Source organism: Manihot esculenta, chromosome 3 (genome assembly GCF_001659605.2).
Source record: "Manihot esculenta cultivar AM560-2 chromosome 3, M.esculenta_v8, whole genome shotgun sequence".
NCBI classification, from domain to species: domain Eukaryota; kingdom Viridiplantae; phylum Streptophyta; class Magnoliopsida; order Malpighiales; family Euphorbiaceae; genus Manihot; species Manihot esculenta.
Genome location: NC_035163.2, coordinates 7,428,778 through 7,453,163, shown reverse-complemented (window position 1 = coordinate 7,453,163; position 24,386 = coordinate 7,428,778). Strand labels below are relative to the sequence as shown.

Here is a 24,386-nt window from a genome sequence, read left to right as displayed (position 1 = left end):
AATTCTATTTTGTTTGTAGGAATCAATATCGATGGTAAACTGAAAAGCAACATAGAAATAGGAAGAGAAACATTCTCTCAATTATTTCTGGAATTTATGCCCCTATCTATTTATACAAGACCTATAAAATAATAAGTTAAAAATACAACCTAGTACAGGAAATAAAACGTATAAAATAGGAACTATTATTGCTAGAGGCCCAGAATACTTGATGTAATGCTAATGGAAAGTGGAAACCTTGTTATCACGCTGTAAAGAATTTTTTTTTTCTTTTGACACTAACAAATCTTGCTTTAGTTACTGTCATGCTTAGCTAATTGAGGTAGATTTCAACTGTCTTTTGTTGGCTGAAAGAGCGTGTAGTCAAACCTTAAAAAGAGATGATGGACTACTATCTACATTCAGTTCCCCTTGTTGGCTGAAAAACAGCAAGAGTTCAAACCTGAAAGAGACAATAGCTTTGACAACATGTTGTAAACGAAGAAACGAGAGAACAAAACAGAAATTGTAAGAGAAACATTATCTCATACCATAAATGACACGCATGTCTTTCTATAAAATACTTATAAACTAGGAAATTAAAAATATTACTGCACTAATACAAGAAATAAAGCCTATATAATAGGAACTAATACTGCCACAACATAAATAATGATAATTAAACCTTGAATATGATCCTGAGTTAATGTAAGATACTAACATCAGTCAACAGTATCATATTCAAGTTTCTTCATCAAGTGTTCTTATGTGCAGTATGTTGTTAGCCAGATGCATGAGGTATTCATATGTTTAATTTTCCAGGTAGACTGTCTTAACGTGGATGGAGTTTTACAAAGAAGGAATCTTGTGTACTGTGCATCTACTAGGTATTTTTAAACTTGCTTTATTTCTCTTGCACCAGTGATATTGCTTCTCAAATATTGTGTTGATTGTAGAAGTTTTCCCTTTTATTATTAGGTTTCTGTTGGTAGCAGCTTAATCTTGTTTCCTTTGCCACAGTGCTGGTAAAAGTTTTGTTGCAGAAATTTTGATGCTAAGACGGGTCATAATTACTGGGAAAATTGCACTTCTTGTACTTCCTTATGTATCAATTTGTGCAGAAAAGGTATTTGAATTTTTCCCATCCTGGTATTAGTATATGCTATTACTTGTAGGTTGGTTACTACTTGCGTCAATACCATGCACATTTGATCTCTGTCCTAATTATTCCAGGCTGAACATCTGGAGAGCCTTTTGGAACCACTTGGTAAGCATGTCCGGAGTTACTATGGAAACCAAGGTGGTGGAACACTTCCTAAAGATACTTCTGTAGCTGTTTGCACAATAGAGAAAGCAAACTCATTAATAAATAGACTGCTGGAAGAGGGCCGTTTATCAGAAATTGGAATCATTGTGATAGATGAACTGCACATGGTATTTTGAATATGTGCTCCTTGTAAAATTTGTATATTTTGCATATTGTACGTATAAATGTTAAATAACTTTTGGTATTACTTCTAAATGTCACTTGTTTAGATTTGCATGCTTTGGACGAATGTCATATAGACAATTTTGAGGCTTATGTTTGTTTACAGGTTGGTGATCAGAGTAGGGGTTATCTTTTGGAACTTTTGCTGACAAAGCTTCGTTATGCTTCTGGTGAAGGCAATTCAGAATCTAGCAGTGGGGAAAGCTCAGGTACAAGCAGTAAGGGTGATCCTGCTCATGGTCTACAAATTGTTGGGATGAGTGCAACCATGCCAAATGTGGCAGCAGTTGCTGATTGGCTTCAAGTAAGTGGTATCATGAGGAGTTTTTCTAATCAAGCTGAACTTTTTATTGTGTGGCTTTTTCAGCCTTGGGTTGGGTGAGTCTATTGTGGGTGGATAAATATGTTCCCCTGCAAAAGTTTAGGCATTGTATGTGTATTTCTTTACATATAATGCATTATTATATTATATTTATGAATTGCTTTCAAATGCAGTATCAGCTTATTTTCGGCAAATTGATGTGCAGGCAGCATTATACCAGACAGATTTCCGACCTGTTCCACTAGAGGAATTTATTAAAGTTGGCAACACTATTTATGACAAGAAAATGGATATTGTCAGAACAATTCCAAGAGCAGCTGACCTTGGTGGTAAAGATCCAGACCATATTGTGGAACTGTGCAATGAGGTAGGAGTAGCTGCTTTCTTATTCAAATGAATCCATAACCAGGAATTATTTGAAAGTTGAATCACTTTGAGTTATTTTCACGTTTTATCAGGTTGTTCAAGAGGGTCATTCAGTGTTAATATTTTGCTCAAGCCGAAAAGGATGTGAATCGACTGCCAAGCACATTTCAAAGTTCTTGAAGCAATTTACTGTTAACATTCAGAATAGTAGTGATTTTCTTGATATTTCTTCAGCTATTGATGCATTGAGAAGATGCCCTGTGGGGTTGGATCCTACATTAGAAGAAACTTTTCCTTCTGGTGTTGCATATCATCATGCTGGCCTCACAGTATGGCTTCTTACTCATATTCCCTGGTTTCCGATTTGTTGTTTGTGTAGGGTTTATTTTCAATATTTTGACATAAGTTGATTAGTATGTTTCTTACTCCTGCTGACCACATACATGCATTTTATACTTTGTTATTTAGAGTACATATTTTCTTTCATTGACTTATTTTATATACTTTTGAAGGATTGGGCTGGTCTATTGATTTCTTACAGGTTGAGGAAAGAGAAATTATAGAAAGTTGCTACCGCAAAGGCCTTCTACGCGTCTTAACTGCTACTTCTACTTTAGCTGCTGGAGTTAACCTCCCTGCCAGGAGGGTCATTTTTCGACAGCCTAGGATAGGTCGTGATTTTATTGATGGGACAAGGTACAGACAGATGGCAGGTCGGGCTGGTCGGACTGGAATTGACACTAAAGGAGAAAGTGTATGTTTCATTTTCTTTTTGATGCTTTTTCCTGCGATATCATCTTAGTTCTTACTTGTTGAATTTCCTCCGTCCTATAATTTTTGTCCAATTTTTCTTTTTTGGTTGTCCCAAAATTATTATCCACTTTCCTTTTTTAGACTATGATAACATATAAATTGACTATTATAACCTTATTTAATTTTGTCTTAATTCCAAGAAACCTCTTAAAATATCTCTTAATATTTAATAAAGTTTAATATATTTAAGATGGGTATAACGGTAAAGTTAATAAAAAATTATATTTCTTAATATGTATGAAAAAGTAAAGTGGACAAAAATTATGCGACGGAGGCGCATGCTCATTATATAGCTCACACCTAACGTATTATCGCGCCCCTCTCAATTTTTTTTCTCTTTCCACTTGAAACTTATTTTGACTGTGGTATAAATTTATTTCAGAATATCAGTAACAATTATTTGTTTTTTCATATCCAGATACTTATTTGCAAACCTGAAGAACTCAAAAGAATTATGGGATTGCTTAATGAAAGCTGTCCACCTTTGCAGTCTTGTCTCTCTGAAGATAAAAATGGAATGACTCATGCAATTTTGGAAGTTGTGGCTGGTGGAATTGTTCAAACTGCTAATGATATTCATCGATATGTTAGATGCACTCTTTTAAATTCTACTAAACCATTCAGAGATGTTGTGAAATCAGCGCAGGATTCTCTTCGGTGGTTGTGCCACAGAAAATTTCTTGAATGGAGTGATGATACGAAGTTATATAGCACCACACCACTTGGACGTGCAGCTTTTGGTAGTTCTCTTTGTCCTGAAGAATCACTGGTAAAGATTTGTGATTTTTTATTTTCATGTCTTATTTAGTTTCAATCCAGTGGTTTTCCTCCTTTTTTCCCCTCTCCTCTTTATTTATTTATTTGCTTTAGTGTTCTTTTTTTTCTAATTATTTGCTTGGTTCTCCAGTTGATTCTCTCATTCTCCCTTACATCTCTGGCTAAACCAATTTATATGAGCCTGTGCTTGCAATGATCATCTTTTTTTGATTTTTTCATTTAGATTGTGCTGGATGACCTTTCCAGAGCAAGAGAAGGATTTGTGCTTGCATCTGACTTGCATCTTGTGTATTTAGTCACGCCAATCAATGTTGAAGTTGAGCCAGATTGGGAACTGTATTATGAGAGGTTCATGGAGCTGTCTCCTCTTGATAAGGTAAAATATTTGTAGAACAAGAAGGAAGGGAAACAAATTGTCTAGAAACTCTATTAATTCTCAATTTTCATTAATATCATAATAATTCAAGTTACTATAATATGTACATAACACTTGTATTTATAGTAAAATTTAAGAATCCTAAAAAATGAAAATTTCCAAATAAAATAAAATATTAATTCCTAATAGAGCTTCTAGTGATTGAATTACTACTAATATTTTCTATATGGTGGAAATATAATCTTCCTAATTTTGCAATTAAAGTTAAATCAACATATTTCCCAAATTCAATTATCCTTGTGTGTGTGTTTGTATGTATACGTGCACACACATGTGTGTGGAGTGCTGACCTTTTAGGGTCTGTTTACTGCAAATAATGCATTGCGGTCCATAAGAGATACATCTAGGCTTGTAGTCTTGTATACCAAATGAAGTGTGTTTAGCATTTGAAACTGAGTTTCTTCTAGAATTCCCGAAGTCTGCTCCAACATCCTACAAAATTTCAACTTTCTGTCACATGGATGTTGTTCAACGGCAACCTATCTCATGACTCATCAAATTATCACAGTTATAAAAAGGTTTAGATGCCAAAAGAGCTCAATCCTTTGATTGAATATATATACAACTTTTTCGCATCAATAAATTTTTGGACTTTTTGGTATATCAACTTGTTAAAATTTAGATTAGCAATAGTATTTTAAAAGAGAAAAAAATCATATATTAAAAATTATAGACACAATTAATGTTGCCTTGCTGTATGCCTAGCTATTATTGGTATGGTTGAACATGTCCTAGCCCCTTCTCTTCCCCTCAAAAAGAAAAGAAGAAAGGAATATTGGACCAAACTACAAAATACTACAATATTGAGATCATATCTCTCTCTTCCCTTATTCACATTTTTCTTTTGATTCTTATGTCGGGCTGTCGTATATAGTTTTAATGGTTTGTGTCTTTGTTAAAAGAATCTCACTTGTATTTTTCATTTCACATTTTTCTGGATGGAAGTCTGTTGGAAATCGAGTTGGAGTTTTGGAACCATTTTTGATGCGTATGGCACATGGAGCACCTATGCGCACATTGAACAGGCCTACCAAGAATATGAAAGAGTTGCATGGAAAGTTAGAAACTCGACATAGGAATTCAAACAACAATGTGATTTCAGAGGAGCAATCACTTCGAGTTTGCAGACGATTTTATGTTGCTCTTATCCTATCAAGACTGGTCCAGGTTTCACACTTTTTTGCTTTTCTTCCTTTCTTCTTTTTTGATCAGTACTGAAAATTTACAACTTAACGTCTTATTTGTGCTTTAGAGAATTTTTTTTGCACATTTATTTGAAGTATATGCATCAATTTGTAATGCCATTATGTCCATATTTTAACACGAGTGCTTATGGCTTTTTTTTCCGTCCAAAAGAGATAAATTTAACTCATATAATGCTTATGATGCAGCAAGGAAATTCAAAATCAGGAATTATTTTTATTTAATTTTTATTTTGTAAAATGAGCATCTTTCGTTCATATTTTGTATTCTAATTAGGAATTTTTCAAGTTTGCTTATTTAAAAAATTTAATTCGGCAGTGGTATTTTAATTATTTAGGAATTTCCTACTTAGCGTTGGTTGTATATTCCTAATTAGGTTAGTTTAGTATTTTTCTATATCAAGATTGTCAACCCTAGTAGTAGAAGGACTAGTTATAGTCTATAAATGCTGAATCAATTTAGATTGTAAAGTATATTATGTCCCTTAAATTGTTCTTTGCAGTTCAATACCAATTTGTTATCAGAGATAGCTCAACTGAGATTTCTTATTCCCTCTCAATCTCTCTTGGACACGTGGCTATTTTTCATCCACCAAATGCATTCAACTGATCGTGTCTTGATGATTTCTTGGAGTCCTGCAACACGGTTTTAGAGTTATGAATTAGTGTTTATAGTTTTCATGGAAACAACTTTTATAGTGAAGTACAGTCGCTTTGCAATTACCACATTTAAGACAACCCCTGAACCAACTTACCTTGAATCTTAAGTTGGGCAGCCATTTCTAACAAGGACACAAACAAAAAAGGGGTAACTCTTGCAGGAATGAGAAATAGAAGGGCAAGGTCAACAAGCAGTACCACATTTTCTGTCCCACAACACTGTAATTTGCGAGCAACATTAGCTTTTCTTTCCTATAGTGGTGGAATTTGTAGAAAAATAATCTGGTGCTATATCTATTCTTTTTGCCTTTGAAAATCACACCATTCCCTTAACCACCTGATTTTATGTCAGCCGAAATTTAAAGACAAATACACCGTAAGGGTCAATTTCCAGCACATACAAGACCTAAAGAACATCCTCAAAAACACTTCAACAGGTTAAGCAAGTAAAGTCAAAAAGCTGCTGGTCTTCCAATTGCAAAAACATCTTCTGGAAGATGGAAGTGGTCTTCTTGAGTCTTTTTTTCATGTCTGTTCCATTATTCTTTTTTTAAAATTTTTTTTATAACTTGGATCTGTTTCTTTTCTTGAGAAACGGAGGAGAAAAATGGTAAAAATAGTAGACATTTCAATCATTTGTTCTATAGTAGGATTTTGATTCTTGGCTTTAATGAGGGAGAAAGAGGAGAGAGTATGGACTTCAACAGTTGCCTTGGCCCTAATGAAGGAGAGGAATGGAACTTCAACCCCTGGTTCTCAAATCATAAGAATGATAAGAAGATGAATAGCTTGGGTCTAAAACCGACAATTGGAGACTCAAACCCAGAAGAAGTGAAATAGCTTTTGGGACTCAAACCCCATAGCTTTGACGAGAAACATAAAGTAGGAAAAGACAACCCAGATTTTTTAAGACAACCCAGAATTTTTAAGGCTTTGATTTGAAGAGAGCTGCAGCTGGTTACAGTGATTTGAAGAAAACAAGGATGAGGTGCAGTTTCAAGTAGAAACAGCACCACTAACAAAGAATAAGAAGGAAGATACTGCTAGTGCCACCTGAAATTGAAACAAAAATTAGCAGAATTTTTGAGTGGGAAGAAAGGAAGCCCAACATTTTATGGCTTTGATACCATGTTAAAAGATAAGGAAGAAATTGTTAAGCTTCTGCTTCAGCAATTTCTTCCTTATCTTTTAACATGGTGTCAGTGCCTTAAAATACTGGGCTTCCTTTCCTTCTTCCCACTAAAAAATTCTGCTCATTTTTGTTTCAATTTCAGGCAGCACTAGTTCTTCCTTATCTTTCTACATGAAGAATCCAATTTTTGATAGTTGAGACTATCTTGAATCCAAGAAAATAAGATTGAGTTGGGAAATTTTAATGTACCTATTCTAGAGAAAGAACCTGATAAGATGGAGCCAGAAATGTTTGAGGAAGCTATTCTAGGAAAATAGAAAAAAAACCCATAAGAAGACAATGGAAAGTGTAAATTCATCAATTTGTTTTTTTCATAATGGAGTGAAGAACCTTTCCATCAGAAAAATGTTCTTGGAGATGCGAAGGAAAGAAACAATTCATTTTTCAATCTTATTGCTACTAACGAAAAAGATAGCTACTAGATCTCCAAATTTAGTTCATGATTCTTCTATGCTATAAAAGTGGAGGTTGAGTTCTCTCCAATCGGAGGACGTTGATGCAATTAAGGAAACTCATATTTAAAAATTATTTTTATTTGATTTTTAATCTTTAGTTATGATTAGGAAGTTTAGGTTTCTCTTATTTAGGAAATTTAATTAGGAAACAATATTTTAGTTACTTATGGATCCTTTTGTTTAGAATTTCCTAGTTAGTGTTGGTTCTTATTCCCAATTACATATTTCAATTTTGGAACTTTTAATAGTCTACTATGACCTATGTAATTTAGGTATTTTAGTAGAAATTATTATTGTTAGTATCATTGATAATTAAGGAATTAATTAAATTTGAGAGTTTATTATGGTTGTTCTTTGTGGTTCTATGTCATCTTATATATCCACATGATAATTTAAATATTATTCTTGATGTCTTCGGTACTACAGCTACCTGTTATTGCTATAGATTTGAGTTCTTGTTTTCCCTGCATTGCTTAATACATGTCAAATACTTGGATAAAGGAAACACCTGTAGCTGAGGTTTGTGAAGCTTTCAAGGTTGCTAGAGGCATGGTTCAAGCCTTACAAGAAAATTCTGGAAGGTTTGCTTCCATGGTTTCTTTGTTTTGTGAAAGACTTGGATGGTATGATTTGGAAGGCTTGGTTGCAAAGTTCCAAAATCGTGTTTCTTTTGGAGTGAGAGCAGAGATTGTGGAGCTTACCACTATTCCATATGTTAAGGTAACTAAGTGCATCTCCTCTTTTACTGTTTGGCTTTGCTAAAAGTCCGAGTGGTTGCATGACATGCCATTGACATTGATGTTTGTCTTTACTTTCTATGTCCATATGCTCTTTTTTAGGGTTCTCGAGCAAGATCATTGTATAAAGCAGGGTTGCGTACACCCCTCGCGATTGCTGAAGCTTCTATTTCTGAAATAGTTAGAGCACTTTTTGAATCCACATCATGGGCTGCTCAAGGTGACTTTTGTTAGAATTTTAGGCATATAGCTTCAGTTGTGTTGATCCCAGTGGTAGATGAATGCTATATTATGACTGCTTAAATTTCATATCTGAAGAATTGCTAGGAACGTAATAAATTTTTGTTTCTTATTTAATATGGTGGATTTGCTTGGTATACCCATGCTGTTTGTTCATTATGGTCCCAACTCCACATCAAGTCTTAGGGTTCATAGTTCATATCCTATGGCTTCTATGTGATGGTTCTTTGTCCTGCATTTCCCTCCGTATTGCCTTTCACATGTACTTTTTCTATGTACTGCATGTATGAAAGATTTGAAATTTAATCATCAAATTAACATTTCAATAAAATGATTGTAGAGGGTTCAGCGCAGAGACGCATACAATTGGGAGTTGCGAAGAAAATTAAGAATGGAGCTCGAAAAATTGTCCTTGATAAAGCTGAAGAGGCAAGGGCTGCTGCTTTCTCAGCTTTTAGATCTCTTGGGCTCAGTGTCCCACAGTTTTCTCAACCCTCATTACTGAATGCTTCTATAAATGTGGTTGAGCAAGGTAATACAAGTAAATTATCTGGAGATGACACCACTAATAGCTTTCTTTGTTTAGAACAAAGAGACCATGTTTCACCTGTCCTGTGCATAGAAGGTGGAAAGAATTCTGCTAAAGTCACTTTGGAAAGTGGGATCAAGTTGATGGAAACAAAAGATGTTGACTTGGTGGCTCCAGTAGAGGTAAAATCCTCTGATCTGGTGCAACAGAACTGTGGTTTTGCAAATTCTATAATGCCCTTTGAAAAGTCTTTGACCCTTGGTACTGAGCTGGATTCTACTAGTAACCATAACCACAACCATACTACTAGCGACCATAACCCAAATGAAGTTGTGGTCCTATCTGTAAAGTCAGGACAAGATGGTGATGGCACTGAAATACATGGCATAAATATTCATTCTGATGTACATGAACAGTGTAGTAGAGAGAGTTTATGTGGTGGCAACATGGATAGCGCCTGGGAGAAGGGCCCTATTAATGCAAGTAATACTCCTGGTGGATTTGATTCTTTCTTGGCTCTCTGGGACACTGCCCAAGAATTCTATTTTGACCTCCATTACAATAAAAGATCTGAAGTAAATTCCATCACACCCTTTGAAATACATGGTATGGCCATCTGTTGGGAAAACTCTCCTGTGTACTATGTCAATCTTCCGAAAGATCTCCTGTGGACTGAGAACCATAGGAATGCTCTACTCGATGAGAATTGGTTAGAGATAGTTAGGCATAGATGGATCCGGATTGGTGAAATAATGGGGAAGAGAGAGGTCAAAAAATTCACTTGGAATCTGAAAATTCAGATTCAGGTGCTCAAGAAAGCTGCAGTTTCCATTCAGAGTTTTGGCTGCATGAATCTTTCTAAAAGTTTGGATCTTGAACTCCTGGATAGTTCACACTTCTTGTTGTCCCCAATTAATATTAAAGAAGGAATTGACATGTGTGTTGTGGCATGGGTTCTTTGGCCTGATGAGGAGAGAAGCTCTAATCCAAACTTGGAGAAGGTAGTCTAAAAGTCCTTACAAAAAACTTGAAATTTTAGTATGCCATTTTTGTAAGGTCAAGTGATCAAATTTTTAAATCATTGTCCATCATTTTTAGGTATTGGCATTGATTGGATTGCTTAAGTTGTTATAATGATGGTGCAGGAAGTCAAGAGAAGGTTACCCAGTGAGGCTGTTGCAGCTGCTAATCGGAATGGAAGGTGGAAGAATCAGATGCGTAGAGCTGCTCATAATGGTTGCTGTCGTCGTGTTGCACAAACACGAGCTCTGTGCGCTGTTCTTTGGAAGTTACTTGTTTCTGAGGGACTTTTTGAACCGCTTAACAATATTGAGATCCCATTGGTAATATTTCTCATTCTTCCTCCTATATTTAGAACTGGACACTTGAAATTCTATCATCCCTAATAATTATACTGGTCCAGCTCTAGTTTTGCTACATAATTCCTTGGAGACTTGATATTTTGACTGCTACATTATTGTTCATATGTGTGTGTTAGGTTAATGTTCTTGCTGAAATGGAGCTTTGCGGGATAGGTGTTGACATGGAAGGATGCCTTCAAGCTCGTAAAGTGCTGGGGAGAAAGCTAAGGAGTCTCGAGAAGAAGGCCTATGAACTGGCTGGCATGACATTCTCACTGTATACAGCAGCAGATATTGCAAATGTGCTGTATGGGCACTTGAAGCTGCCCATACCAGAAGGGCATGGTAAAGGGAAACTGCATCCAAGTACTGACAAACATTGTTTGGATTTGTTAAGGTATAGACGGTATCTTTCCTCCTTTTGTAATTAACTTAACTTGAAATCTATACCAAAATACATCTTGCAATTTCGTTCGCTGAAGTGAATGAATGAAATTTCTTTATGCAAAATTTTGCTAATTGTCAAATGAGGAAATGTTAACTTGGAAGGAGTCTTTGACACAGGATTAATCAACCAGAGTAGGATGCAATCATTATGCCTCCTCCAAATGCACCCTTAACATCAAAATTCATTCAATTGCTAACATCTGAATGCTTAAATGTTTATGGAGTTTGCTTGTTGACTCGGTATATTTCATATCTTACAGAATGTTACTGTATGAGATGTGTTGTATTTAAATTTATACATGTTATATGTAATGGAGGTGCAGCTAGTGGAGTTGATGTTATGCTTTTGCATTTACTTGATTCTACAGTTTGATGGAATGTTGTCCAGCGCGTTTTTTCTTGATGTAATGTCATTTGCAAGCCCTTGGACCTTGTTTAAAAGATACCTACTGGGTTCATTGTTGCCTCTTTCCCACAGTTTGTTTATGTATTTTGCAATGTCAATATAATATTGTGTCTTAACAGTTCATGGTAACTGTAATCTGAGTACATTAAGAGAATTTGGTTCTTTTCAGAAATGAGCATCCTATTATTCAAGTCATTAAAGAGCACCGGACATTAGCAAAGCTTTTAAACTGTACACTGGGTTCGATATGCTCACTGGCTAGGATATCTATGAGGACACAGAAGTACACACTACATGGTCACTGGCTCCAGACATCTACATCAACTGGACGGCTTTCAATGGAAGAACCTAATCTTCAGGTTGCTGTTATGTCTACTACTTTTCTTTCTAATGTTAAATTATTATTCTTATAGTGTTTTCTAGTTTTTCAGTGTTGTATACTATTTTTCGATTTATGCAGTGTGTTGAGCATATGGTTGAATTCAGCATGGGTGTGGATGAAAATGGACGTGATGATGATTGTAATCATTATAAAATAAATGCTCGTGACTTCTTTGTTCCTACTCAGGTAATGGTCATTTGTCTTGTGACTTGCTAGATGGTTTTGACATGAATTTATTTGTTTAAGCACATACTATATATCTCAATTTCAAATCGAAAAGAAAACCGATTGTATCTGGAAAAACAGGAATTATTGGATAGTGCCTTTTCTAAGGTCTCTAGAGACTGCAAGCTAGAATAGCATTTCTTCATTTAAGATTAACCTTGTGAGCCTTTCGTGGATTATCTGTTCTGTACATTAGCATCTTTTTTTCCCCCCTTTTTTGGAGGAAATCGAATAGTCTAAGTTGCCCTAATTCTCATTGTAGGACAATTGGCTACTGTTAACAGCAGATTATTCTCAAATAGAATTGCGCCTGATGGCTCACTTCTCTAAAGATGCCTCATTAATTGAACTCCTCAGTAATCCACATGGTGATGTTTTCACCATGATGGCAGCAAGATGGACTGGGAAGCCAGAAGATTCTGTTGCATCAGATGAGAGAGATCAGACGAAAAGATTGGTGTACGGAATCCTTTATGGAATGGGTGCCAACACTCTTGCAGAACAGCTGAATTGCAGTTCAGAGGAAGCTGCAGAAAAAATTAAAAGCTTCAAAGGTTCTTTTCCTGGCGTTGCTTTGTGGCTCCTTGAAGCAGTTGGTTCCTGCCGTAGAAATGGGTAAGGCACTAAGGCTATATGTGTCTTATTGAATTACCCTTTACTTACTTCTATTGGTAGTTTGGTACTAGTTTTTGAAGCATGTGTTGCACTTGCATCTTGTATTTTTTCTCTTATACTTATGTCATATTATTTATTATCATCATTGTTGTTGTTGTTGTTATATTATATGCTAATAATAATTTATAACGTCCGTTCCTTTTTAAATATTTGCTCAAAGTCTTGGCTATATTTAGTAATAAAATGTATTTATTGAACATGCTTATAAAAATGAGAAAATATGAGATACTTTATTAAATCAAAATTTTTTATCAGCTAAATTAAAAAAAAAAAAGCAAAATGGATAAGATTAGGAGTGACCACATTCTTTGGAGGGTGCAATGTAGGACAAATTGGAGAAAAACAAGAAGATAATGTTGATTGAGATGGTTTTGTCATGTTCAAGAATTGAATGCCTTAGTGCAGAAATGTGATAAGTTAAAGGTGGAATGAGTGAGAAGGGAAAAATGGAGACCTAAAAGAAACGGAGGGAAGTAGTATTGAAAGGTATACAGTTTGTGGATATTGATGCTGATTTAGTTTCAAATAGAGCTAGATGGCAAAAAGGATATACATAACTCAAACTAGTTAGGGCTTCGTTGTTGTTGTAAAAGCTAAAAGGACTCATATGCCACGGGAGTATTTTATATTTGTTAAATTTGGGTCAGACCTAACTCTCAAGGGGAGGAGTGTCTATGCCCCCATACAAGGGGTACATTACCCTTTCCACAATCGATGTGGGATTCAACACATCCCCTCACGCTCATAATTTTACTGGTGCGTGACATATTTATTGGAGGCCCAACATCGAATGGAGAGACTCTGATACCGTGCTAAATTTGGGTTAGGTCTAACTCACTTGAAAAGATAGCTACTGGTACGTGACATATTTATAGAACGGCCAACATCGGATGGAGAGACTCTGATGTCATGTTAAATTTGTGTTAGGTCTAACTCAGTCCAAAAGCTAGCTCAAAGGGAGGAGTGCCTATGGCTCATATAAGGGGCACATTACCCTTTCCACAATCGATGTGGGATTCAACAATATTAATATCATTTTATGTTTAGGATTGAGATTTACTTGTACTATGATGATTTTTAAGGCTAAAATTTCCTTGTAGGTTTAGGTTTGTGATTGTTTTTATTAATGGGGCTTATTTGAAAATTTTAAATTGATTATAGTGCAGAATAGGAGTGTATATGGGTTTTTAGGTGAACACACACACGTTGTAGAAAATATAGAGGATAGATTTAGATAGATTTATTATTGTTATATATTAATCAAAGACGAAGAATATGTTACGAAGAATTCAATTAAACTATATGCATCAACAATGTCAATATTTTTTTATTAAATAAATTTAGATAGTTAAATTATCTATGTACCTATCTAATAAGTTTACCTCTCCAAAATAAGCTATAAGCTATAAGATTACCAGCAATGCTTGTGGCCAAGCTTGATAATTAGAAATAAAATTAGAAGAAAAAAATTGTAATTTCATGCGTTGTCAACTCAGTAACAATGATACTTTATTATTATTTTTATTTTAAATTGAATTCATTTCATACGAATATTGTTGTGGTGATTAATTATGACATGACATTGAGGCTATATTTACAAAGCTGTGATTTTTCAAATGATGAGGTACTTGAGTTTAATATCATGTTGAAATTTTATAATTTTTCAGTTGAAACACAAATTCAAATGCTCGACCATTTTAAACATAAGCATATTTGAATGAAGCCTAATAGAGTACACTTTTCTTTTGCATTTTTTAATGAATAATATTTATCTTGTTAATAATTATTTGAAATTTGAAAGCTTATGCAATTGTGTATATATACGTGTGTTTCTGTTCTTTTTTTTAAAAAAATTTAAAACAGAAGTATAATTATAAAGACATCAAGGACACTAAGCTCAAGGTGTAGCCTCCTTTGAAATTGAGATGACTTTTTTTTTCCCCTCTTTTTGTGCAAGTGCTTAGAGTTTTGCTGAACTCTTAAATTAATTTTTTAAAGGAATGCAAAAACATATGTATTTATTTATTATAAATATATTCTAGATTATATACAGAATTTAACAAGAAACAAAATTTCTATTCTTTTTTGTCCAAGAATGTAAAACTATATATATATATATAAGTAAACTTCGTTTTGTACAAATGAATTTAAAATATATTAGGCTCTTTTATATATTTTATAATATAAAGTTAGAATTCAAAATCTTATCCACAGGATCATGGTTTAAGATTTTATACAACTGTATTAAGAATAAAAATTTTATTTGTATTAATAAAATTATAGGTTTATTTTTTCTATTATAGGTTTATTTTTTCTAAATTGTGATTTATATGATTTTATAAAAGTATCTATTGAATTTTATGGTAAGTGTACATTATATAGATTAGTTAAATAAAATCATTGTTAGTTTATAATAATAATAATAAAACTTAAGGTAACTCTACCTTTTATCTTGACAAGAAAAATAAGAAAATAATCTTATCTTAATTGGTGGATGATTTTGAGTAAAATTTACTAATAGAGAGATTAGAATTGTAATGGGTGATGGTTGGAAAAATAAAAAACAAACTTTATCTTGAGCACTAATTTTTTGTCTATGAAAATAAGTCTTGAGTTTGAATTTTTCTATTGACTGATAGTGGAATCACTTCCATGGTGAGAATTGTTACAAGAAGAAGGCTATCTTCTGTTGTATGGCTCGCCATTATTGCTCATCCATTTGAGCTCTTTTAGAATACAAAACCAATTTTTACTTTCTATTAACTTAAAATTTAAAAAAACTGTTAAGAAAATTGTACTTTTCTTTTTTATTACAAGAAATAACTATCCAATGTGGCAGTGGTGCCACCATTAGCAGTATATGTTGCTTTGCGACCACAACCATGATGAATGGATAGTATAATAGATAATCATAAAAAGGTCACATGTTTTTTCAGAATATCTTTTTAATTATTGCTTTAATTTGAAAAAGATAATGTTTAAAGAGAACAAAATAAAAGAATTGAACCTATTGAATTAAGCACTATAAACAGTAATATGACTTAATTAGGAAATTACAAAAGATTAGGAAATCACTTAGTAATTAGAAATATTTGTTATATGCCTAAATATTGCCCGTAAAATAACTATCCTATCTAGTTTAGATTCTTCTATTTAGTTTTTTTTTCCTGTAATCTGTGTTTAACCCATCACAAGCTTGAGAGTAATTAAGCTAATTTATCCAATCTTCCTTCTAATTTTACAGAACCAAATGAAAATTTTCACACACTGTGAATCAGTTTCTTTTTCTTGGTTTCGCACTGTTGGTTGTGACAGGAAACCAAATTAGAGTTTTGGTGGAACTTTGTTAAAGTAATCAGCCTAATTTTATTTTTCTTGTACTTAAAACTGTATTTTGGTGGCTAGAACTTAAAATTTGCACTATTTTTACTTCTTTTATTAAATTTGATTAGCATTAGAATTGGAAGTATCATAAATAGAATCAGGGGTATTTGACATTCACAAATTTCCCTTGCTAAATTATAAACTTTAATCCAGATTATGTATCCTTTTTTTTTTTTTTTCATTTTTTTGTATCAGTGGTTTAATTTGTATTTTCTTCAAAAAGTTTTACATTGTTTTTTTGTTGGTTTTCTTTTATTAATACATTATTTCTTGGTTCTTATTGATTGCATAATATCCTAGAACTTACATTCTTGGTTCATTATATTGTCTTTCCTTCTTTACTTGTTCTGTATTACGACATTATCACACTCTTATTCTCTCTTTGGAACAAGTGATGTATTGTTAATATGAAATGTGTTAAGATGTTCTTCCATTCTATATTATTGAATATATATTTTTATCTATTTTCAACATGGATGTTGCCCTTTTTCTCAAATCATAGTTTCTTTTGATGTTTTATGATTCGTGGAAGCTAACTTCTTCAGAACCTAAGAGGGTTTAGACTACATGTTAATTAATGTCAATTAACTTGATAATGATGTGGACTGTTCAATTTTGTTCTGAACTCCTGCTGTATCTAATTTGTTCTGATCCAGTTATGTGGAGACCCTCATGGGAAGAAAGCGCTTCTTGTCAAAAATAAAATATGGCAACAGTAAAGAAAAATCAAAAGCTCAAAGACAAGCAGTTAATTCTATCTGTCAGGTATAATTAGTTTTGGTTGGTAAGAGGTCCACATAAGTAATACTCCCTCCGTCCCATAATTTTTATCCACCTTTTCTTTTTTAGTTGTTCTAAAATTATTGTCCACTTTCTTTTTTTATACTATGATCACATATAAATTGATTATTATAATCCTATTTAATTTTATTTTATTTTCAAGAGATCTCTCAAAACATCTCTTAATATTTAATAAAATTTAATATAAATTAATGTGTTTAAGATTTGTATATTTGGAAAGTTAATAAAAAAAATTGTCTTTCTTAATATGTGTGAAAAAGTAAAGTAGACAAATTATGGGACTGAGGGAGTAAAACTTTTGCTCTGACAGTTGTTTTTTGGCAGGGATCTGCTGCTGATATAATTAAGATTGCAATGATAAATATATACTCTGTGATTGTCGGAGTTGATTGCCCTGAATCTAGCTCTTCACTTGCAACTAAGTTTCACATGCTGAAGCAGCGGTGCCGAATTCTTCTGCAGGTTACCTGAGAAAATTGCTTTAATTCTTAGTCTTATTCTTTTCTGGTTGGACAACTCAAAAACTTGTGGAATTAAATAAATACTACATTAGAAATATGATACATACTTGTTGCTCTTATTTGTGTAGCCTTCTAGTGCAGCTAAGTTTGATGCTGACTGTAATCTCTGAATAATATCTTTTGACTGAAATTTATGGTTACTCTTTCTGATTAATGTCCAGGTACATGATGAATTAGTCTTGGAAACAGATCCCTCTGTGATAGAGGAAGCTGCATCATTGTTACAAATTAGCATGGAAAGTGCTGCATCTCTTCTTGGTATGTATTATTGTGTACTTACATATCCCTATATTTTGATGGTACGTGTTAACATGTATTGTACTATATGTTTTCCAGTTCCTTTGCAAGTCAAACTAAAGGTTGGAAGAACATGGGGTTCTTTGAAGCCTTTCGAGGTCGGTCAATGTAAAATGGAAGTTCTTGTGCTTGATTCTTAAGGAAGATGGTCCTTGAATGAAGAGTTTAAAGGTCAGTGATGTTACGGGTTTGATAATCTTTCAGAGCCTACTTTAGGACTTTAAATAGTAAATCGGTGTTAATGCTCTCTCTCTCTATATATGTCTGAATTTATATATCTTCCGTTGTTAGGGGGTTCAATTTTTGTTTCCAAAAGGAACAGCACATATGATCCCATGGTAATCCTTGTGTGTTTCACCATTAGTTGATCATTTAGATCACGGAGGGCAATTTCTGCTGGTTATTCTTTCATATGGTTAGTGTTTTCACCATTACATCTCATGTAATCTTTTTGTGGGTAGGGACTCTGGTCAAATTCCCATCCTATAGTTGAGCTTAGGAAGATGGAACAGGAGATTTTATTTATTACCGAACACTGCTATGTAAAAAGTTCTGAAGTATGTAGAACCAAATACAGTGGGCATTTAGTTACAATAAACTGTCATGACTGAAGATGGGACTAACTGTATAATATTTCTGCAGGCGTCTAGTTGGGAACCCAAACAACGTGGTCCTGAGGAAGGAAATGGCAAACAGGAACTGTTCCTGGCTTTACTTTGAGCACCTGGAAGGCCAAATGCTTTGGGTTCCAAGCTGATGTATCTGTATGGCAGATTGCTACTGCTTGAGCCTTTGTTCCGTCAGCACCCTCTAAGGAAACCATGTAAGCCTTTGTGGTTTGTGTTGAATGGCAATAAAAGACAGCATACGCATAGTTCTGCCTGTGGCACACCACAGATTTGTCACCCGCCATCTTCTTTGCTCCAGCTGTAATTATATATTTCTGCAACTGAGTTTGGTTTTCCACCTCTGTGGATATTGCCTGAACATTCTTTCCAAGCATGTGAGTGCTGAAGTCAATCATTGACTCTAGTGAAGTTGCACAATGTTTCTCCTCTCCTTTAATTCCAGGTTCTTCACACTCTCTGATTGTATTCTTCATTATCTCAGCTTCCATTGATCCCTCTTTTACTGAAAACTGGTTAAAAATTTCTGGTAACTTGTTCGATGAAAAGGGTAGTGAATTGGCAATTTGACGTGGTAAGAAAGTTGTTGGGTTTGTGTTTTTGGTAAAGTGCAAGTTCATGGTTTTGCCGGGATACATGTCCTTTTCCATGAAAAATAGAGCCACGTTTGGGTCATCATGAAGTTGATTTTCGGTGGCAGCATAATTGTAGGCGAATGGGTCTGGCCCTGGTTTTACTCCAACATATACAGGCTTTCCCTTGTGTCCAGTGTTAACAGTTACTCCACCTTTGCCAACACTTACATTGGTTCTCTTCCCAGGCTTTCCAGTGTTAACACCAACGCCTTTACCTCCCACATTAACAGTAGTACCCGGTTTTCCTTTCCCTGTGTTTACATTTACTCCACCCTTCCCAACGTTTACAGAAGTGCCGCTGGGTTTTCCTTTTCCTGAATTAACATTTACTCCGCCCTTCCCTACATTAACAGTAGTTCCTCCCGGCTTTCCCTTCCCTGCATCAACATTTACCCCTCCCTTCCCTACAATGACGGAAGTGCCTTTTTGGTCCATGAAGTCTGCGATTAGCTACGTTAGTTAGAGGAGCTTAGAAAAAGAGACTAGATTCATTTTTGCAGCTAGGATATTAATCAACTTGTGTGTTGATCAAGATCTTTGAACTCGATGAAACGACACAATTATTGCTGTTGCTGTAATATTGTTGTGCTTGTAACTTGACAGACATCATCATCCTTACAAACATGTACATACTTTATGAATATTTAGAAATTAAAGTGATATTCAGTGAGTTAAGTTGACATCTTCAAGAGACCAATCCAACGTCTCCAAATGTTTATTCTGTATTGATTATGGACTGTGAAGCATACTTGATAGGAGTTCTGTTTCTGATGAAACCGAGTAAAGAATAGTCTGAGATCTTGAGTACTGACCTGGCTGTAGAAGATCTTTGACAGCTTTTGGCATTGGCGTGTTAGGCAGAACTGAGTTCCAGTATTCCTCAGGTGGTGAGGCGGCATGACATGTCACTAGCGCAATCTGCAGGAAGAGGTAAGTATGAACTTTCTTATAATATTCTTGTATGATAAATAAGTAGGATTGTATTACTATCAAAACATACTTAAGAAACGAGAAATGATCTTATCCTGTATTAATCTAGAGGAAGATTCAGATGCTTACAGCGAGAAAAACAAGGATGTCTGGGAGATGAAACTCCATTTGAACTCTCAACCCGAAATAGAAAACAAGCAAATTATAGTGATATAAAAGAGCCAAAATATTAGCTTTACATGGAAGAAAAAGCTAGTGGCTTGTGCTCTATATATAGACTTTTCAACAAAGGTTGAATAGCAACACATTCTCTACATTATCAACCATTTTAATTTCCTCAACCGTTACTGGTTTGCTCACTTGAATACTAGGTGTCAGGTGGGACAGATGTTACATGAATAAGAATCTATGTGCTGCTGCTGGGGTAACGAATGATGTCTTCAGTTTGATTTCTCTGTGCATAGCATGTAACCCGAATGGTTCCTCAAGTTTGGGACGTGTCTTGTGCATGACATTCATTGAACTACAAAAGCTGTGAATTCGGAGTAGTCTTTAATTGCTTGCGGTATTGGTTCAAAATTTAACAAACAACTACCGTATTTATTAGGTTAGTAGGGTTGATAAATACCCATCATTAATGAATTAACAAACAACTACCATATTAATTTAGTAGGGTTGAGGTATACCCATCATTCATGCTTGTGCATTTCCAATTTTGTCAGGGGTTTTTGACTGGCTTTATTGTAAGAGTTTCAAGATAAATCTCCATTTTATTCTCGATTTTTCTCCTGTATGGTTAGTATGGTGGGGTTTATGGATAGTTTAGATTTTTACCCATTTTCAAGTTAAAGCTGTATGCTTGTTCCCATATCTAATCATTTCATTTTTTTTTTTTTTTTGCTAAATGTTTAATCTCATTTACGCACTAATTATGGATGTTCATTTAACTCGTTTTATTTTATTTTATTTTTTGTCCAAGTTAATTCAAAAGTTTCAACTTAAGGACAGTTGGTCAAAAAATTGCTACATTTCTTGATTTCTTGATTTATATCAAAAATAGAAAAGGCTCAATTTAGTGATTTTTTTGCTTTATTTTTTTTATTTAGATAAAAAATTAAGAAGTTTAATTTCTTGATTCTCTTTATTTTTAGGTTAAATCAAGCTAGATGAAAAGCGCTGGTGAACTGTTAAGACTATAATGTGATGGTAAATTTATGAGATATCATATAAAAAGAAAAATAATTTATGAGAGTTTCATTATGTAGTTATTTACATATCAAAATAGATCTAGGATTCATTTGATGGAAGCTAGATGCTTGAATTATTGATAGATAATGCTCACTTCTTAAGGCATTTGTCCAAAATATAGGATTTGTTTTTTGGATAATTTACAGAAAAATCACTGTGATCGGTTCTTCATTAAAGTTTCGATAACAAATTAGTTTTAAAATTTAATTTTCATCCAATAAATTCCTTCTTTAGTTAAGAGAAGTGATAGATTGCCGTTAGTTGACCGAAGGTTGTAAAAAATACCCTTAGAATGGATTAATTGTCTTCCATCCTCTATATAATAAATAAGAAATATTAATACTTGAAGAAAAGAAAATCTTATCATCAGATGCAGATGTATGTAACCCATTATTCATTCTAAATTTTACAACTATCAAAAATCACATACCATGAGATATTTCAATCTCAGGCTGTTGCAACCCATGGCAAGAAACCCACGACAAACCCACTGCAACACTAATAAACTAACGCCTCTCATTTGTGTTGTCCATAGCCCCTTATCCACCTTGCACCTTGCTAATCTAAATTAATTGAATAACAATAAATTTAGTAAGACATTTTTTAATTAATAAAAATTTAGAAACTAAATTATTTACTGTTAAAAAATAGGGATGAAGTTATAGATTTTACTGAATTTGAAGGACTTTAACGCAATACATATATATATATATATATATATAGAACGATGATTATTACAGGTTCAAAAATATTTTCTTTTTAAGTGTCATTAGTTTATAATTAAAATGATAATAATAATACATGGCATGTCTATTAAATTTATAAATTAATTAAAATTATATCAAAATATAAAAATTAAATCAATTAAATTAAAATAAAAAAATTAAATTAAAATGAAAATACACAGACGTTTAAACAATAATTAATATTACAACTCTATCTGCAACTACCAACTGACCCAAAAAAAAAAATTCAACCACCAAAGCTTCAAAACTAGTAAAATAAAAATAAAAATTAAATTAAAATAGAGAAAGCACCATCAAAGAGAAGTGAGGATTCGTTCTTTGGTTCGAGACGATGATTGCATCTAGAGTTAAGGGAGGTAACATGCAACTGTAGAAGGCGAGGGAAGAGACTAAATGGTGAGTTCCAAACACAAGCAAATCTACCCTTAGCTGGGAGGAGCTAACGAAAAGAAATGAGAAGACGATCCTTTTAGATAGGGATGACTACCTCACCTAGGGTACTAGAAAGTGAAATGCAACCCAAACAAAAAGCAAAGTCACCGCTTCATTCCACTCATGGAAGGAAAGCCATCTAAGTACCGCCTCGCTCAATCTCAATTCGATCACGGTTAAATCTTAAATTTTTAATTTATAAATTTTTAATTCTCTATTTTTAGAGGTTTAATGATCGTACTGAATCTGAAAACATTGATTTAGGTATAAATTACATATTTAATGTGGTTAATTTGCATTTGGTTATAGAAAATTAGAAACATGGGTGTACAAACTTTGATTGTTTAGGTTGTTTCAACAATGATTATGTACAATTTCTTTTACTAATGCTTGTTGGATAGTCCATCTAAAATTTGAGATTTTGTAAAAAAATATATATATATAAAATTAAAATATCCAGTTAACTGAATCAAATTAGAAAAAATATTTTAATTTTGTTCGGTTTAATTTAATAATTATTTTATTTTTATTTGATTTATGAAAAGTAAATTTAATTTTTTATTTTTTGAAACAATTTAAAACTGAATGTTTCGTCGGATTACAACTATGTGTGTAATGTTAGATCGGGACATTTGTGATAAAGAAATATTAACTAATAGATTATATATTGAAATATTAAGTCAGATATTTTTTTAAATTTTAAATATTTAAATAGTTTTAACATATTAAATAATATTTTTTTATTTTTAAATTAATTAATTATATTTATTATGAGAAAATATCATGACTAATTAAAGAGGACATGCATACTTTTATTTTTTGAAATATGCACAAAAAAATTAATGGATGTTTATTGCACCATTAGGTGCTATGCAAAAAACTAAAATTTTTCTCTCAATTATATATAAGAGTCAAAAATATTAAATTTAAATTTTCAATTAAACATCTAAATTATCATTAAAAATTTAAATAAATTAAATTAAAATAAAACAAACTGAAAAAATTCACATATTAAAATTCTAACTATTTTATTGAGATTTTTAATAATAATTTAAAGATAAATTTAAATAAAAAAATAAATTTTAACATTTTTGAACAATTTAAAGCAAATTTAGCATTTTTAACAAGACAAACTATTGTTTTATAGATAAATGAGAATGTTTAGAGATTTAATTTAATACTCTCTTCATTTCATAATTTTTATCTATTTTTTATTTTTAATTATTTTAAAATATTCTCTATTTTATTTTTTAATATTATATTTAACATATAAATAAACTATTATAACTCTATTTAATTTTATTTTACTTTTAACACAATCCATCGTTAATTATTTTTTTTCTAAATGAAAATTTAAATATTTTTTAGTATTTAATTCAAATCATATAATATTAATAATGATCTTATTATTTCAATAAATTTAATTTCTTTATTTTATATTAAATATGAGTACAATTAGAAAATTATTAAAAAAATTTTATTTTTAATGAAAATAATTATTTTTTAATTCATATAAAAAATAAAGTGATAAAAATTATAGAATAGAGAGATTAATATTTTTAATTGTTTTTCCTTATTTTCTATTAGCACATACTAATAGATATATTTAATTGCATGAAAAAGTGCATTTCAAATATTTTTTAATAGCTAATTTTTTTAGTATTTCAAACATAAAAAATTATAAAAAAATATTTTTTAATAAAATAAATAGAATTTTAATTAAAAAAATAGAGATATTATAAAAATTCAAACAATTAACAAAGTAAAAAATGATGAGATTTTTTCTTTTTTTTTTTTTTTTTGATAAAAGAGAGTTTCATTAAAATCGAGAAGAGAAAGTTCCATCATGAAGGACTAACGAGGCAAACATCATCAGCTGGAACCTCTTCAATCCAAATAGTACACCACCCTCCTATGTGAACATCCTTTAACAAGAGCGTGAGCCACAGAATTAGCAATTCTACGAGTAAAACGCCAAGACAAACTAGATAAGGAACAAGCCAATTAAAACAATCCATAAGAATGAAACCAGCACGAACTATCACTGCTCTGCCACACCACACTCAGACCAAT

The 24,386-nt window shown here is 32.7% G+C and overlaps 2 protein-coding genes across 3 annotated transcripts in view; one reads left to right on the top strand and one right to left on the bottom strand.

The window, feature by feature from the left end:
• Positions 1-18,112, top strand: part of LOC110610783 (helicase and polymerase-containing protein TEBICHI) — a 30,276-nt gene extending 12,164 nt beyond the window's left edge. The window contains exons 5-27 of one of the 2 annotated variants that reach the window (XM_043954767.1): positions 802-866; positions 1,000-1,105; positions 1,213-1,413; positions 1,575-1,772; positions 1,996-2,157; positions 2,249-2,485; positions 2,698-2,910; positions 3,388-3,738; positions 3,970-4,122; positions 5,128-5,349; positions 8,193-8,411; positions 8,531-8,648; positions 9,009-10,198; positions 10,343-10,540; positions 10,696-10,955; positions 11,581-11,770; positions 11,872-11,979; positions 12,281-12,633; positions 16,734-16,842; positions 17,203-17,340; positions 17,561-17,657; positions 17,736-17,867; positions 17,988-18,112. In XM_043954767.1, the coding sequence (XP_043810702.1) occupies positions 802-866; positions 1,000-1,105; positions 1,213-1,413; positions 1,575-1,772; positions 1,996-2,157; positions 2,249-2,485; positions 2,698-2,910; positions 3,388-3,738; positions 3,970-4,122; positions 5,128-5,349; positions 8,193-8,411; positions 8,531-8,648; positions 9,009-10,198; positions 10,343-10,540; positions 10,696-10,955; positions 11,581-11,770; positions 11,872-11,979; positions 12,281-12,633; positions 16,734-16,842; positions 17,203-17,340; positions 17,561-17,657; positions 17,736-17,836 (4,989 nt within the window). In that variant the 3' untranslated portion in view covers positions 17,837-17,867; positions 17,988-18,112. Of the gene's footprint in view, positions 1-801; positions 867-999; positions 1,106-1,212; positions 1,414-1,574; positions 1,773-1,995; positions 2,158-2,248; positions 2,486-2,697; positions 2,911-3,387; positions 3,739-3,969; positions 4,123-5,127; positions 5,350-8,192; positions 8,412-8,530; positions 8,649-9,008; positions 10,199-10,342; positions 10,541-10,695; positions 10,956-11,580; positions 11,771-11,871; positions 11,980-12,280; positions 12,634-16,733; positions 16,843-17,202; positions 17,341-17,560; positions 17,658-17,735; positions 17,868-17,987 lie in introns of those variants that run through there. The other variant, XM_021750858.2, reaches the window with a different exon arrangement.
• Positions 18,113-18,191: 79 nt separating this feature from the next.
• LOC110610785 (BURP domain protein RD22) lies at positions 18,192-20,177 on the bottom strand. The gene is made up of 3 exons (XM_021750859.2): positions 20,017-20,177; positions 19,770-19,875; positions 18,192-19,397 (listed from the first exon to the last, which is right to left on the bottom strand). The coding sequence occupies exons 1-3, from the start codon at positions 20,053-20,055 to the stop codon at positions 18,343-18,345; spliced, it is 1,200 nt and encodes a 399-aa protein (XP_021606551.2). The 5' UTR covers positions 20,056-20,177; the 3' UTR covers positions 18,192-18,342.
• Positions 20,178-24,386: the final 4,209 nt, after the last annotated feature.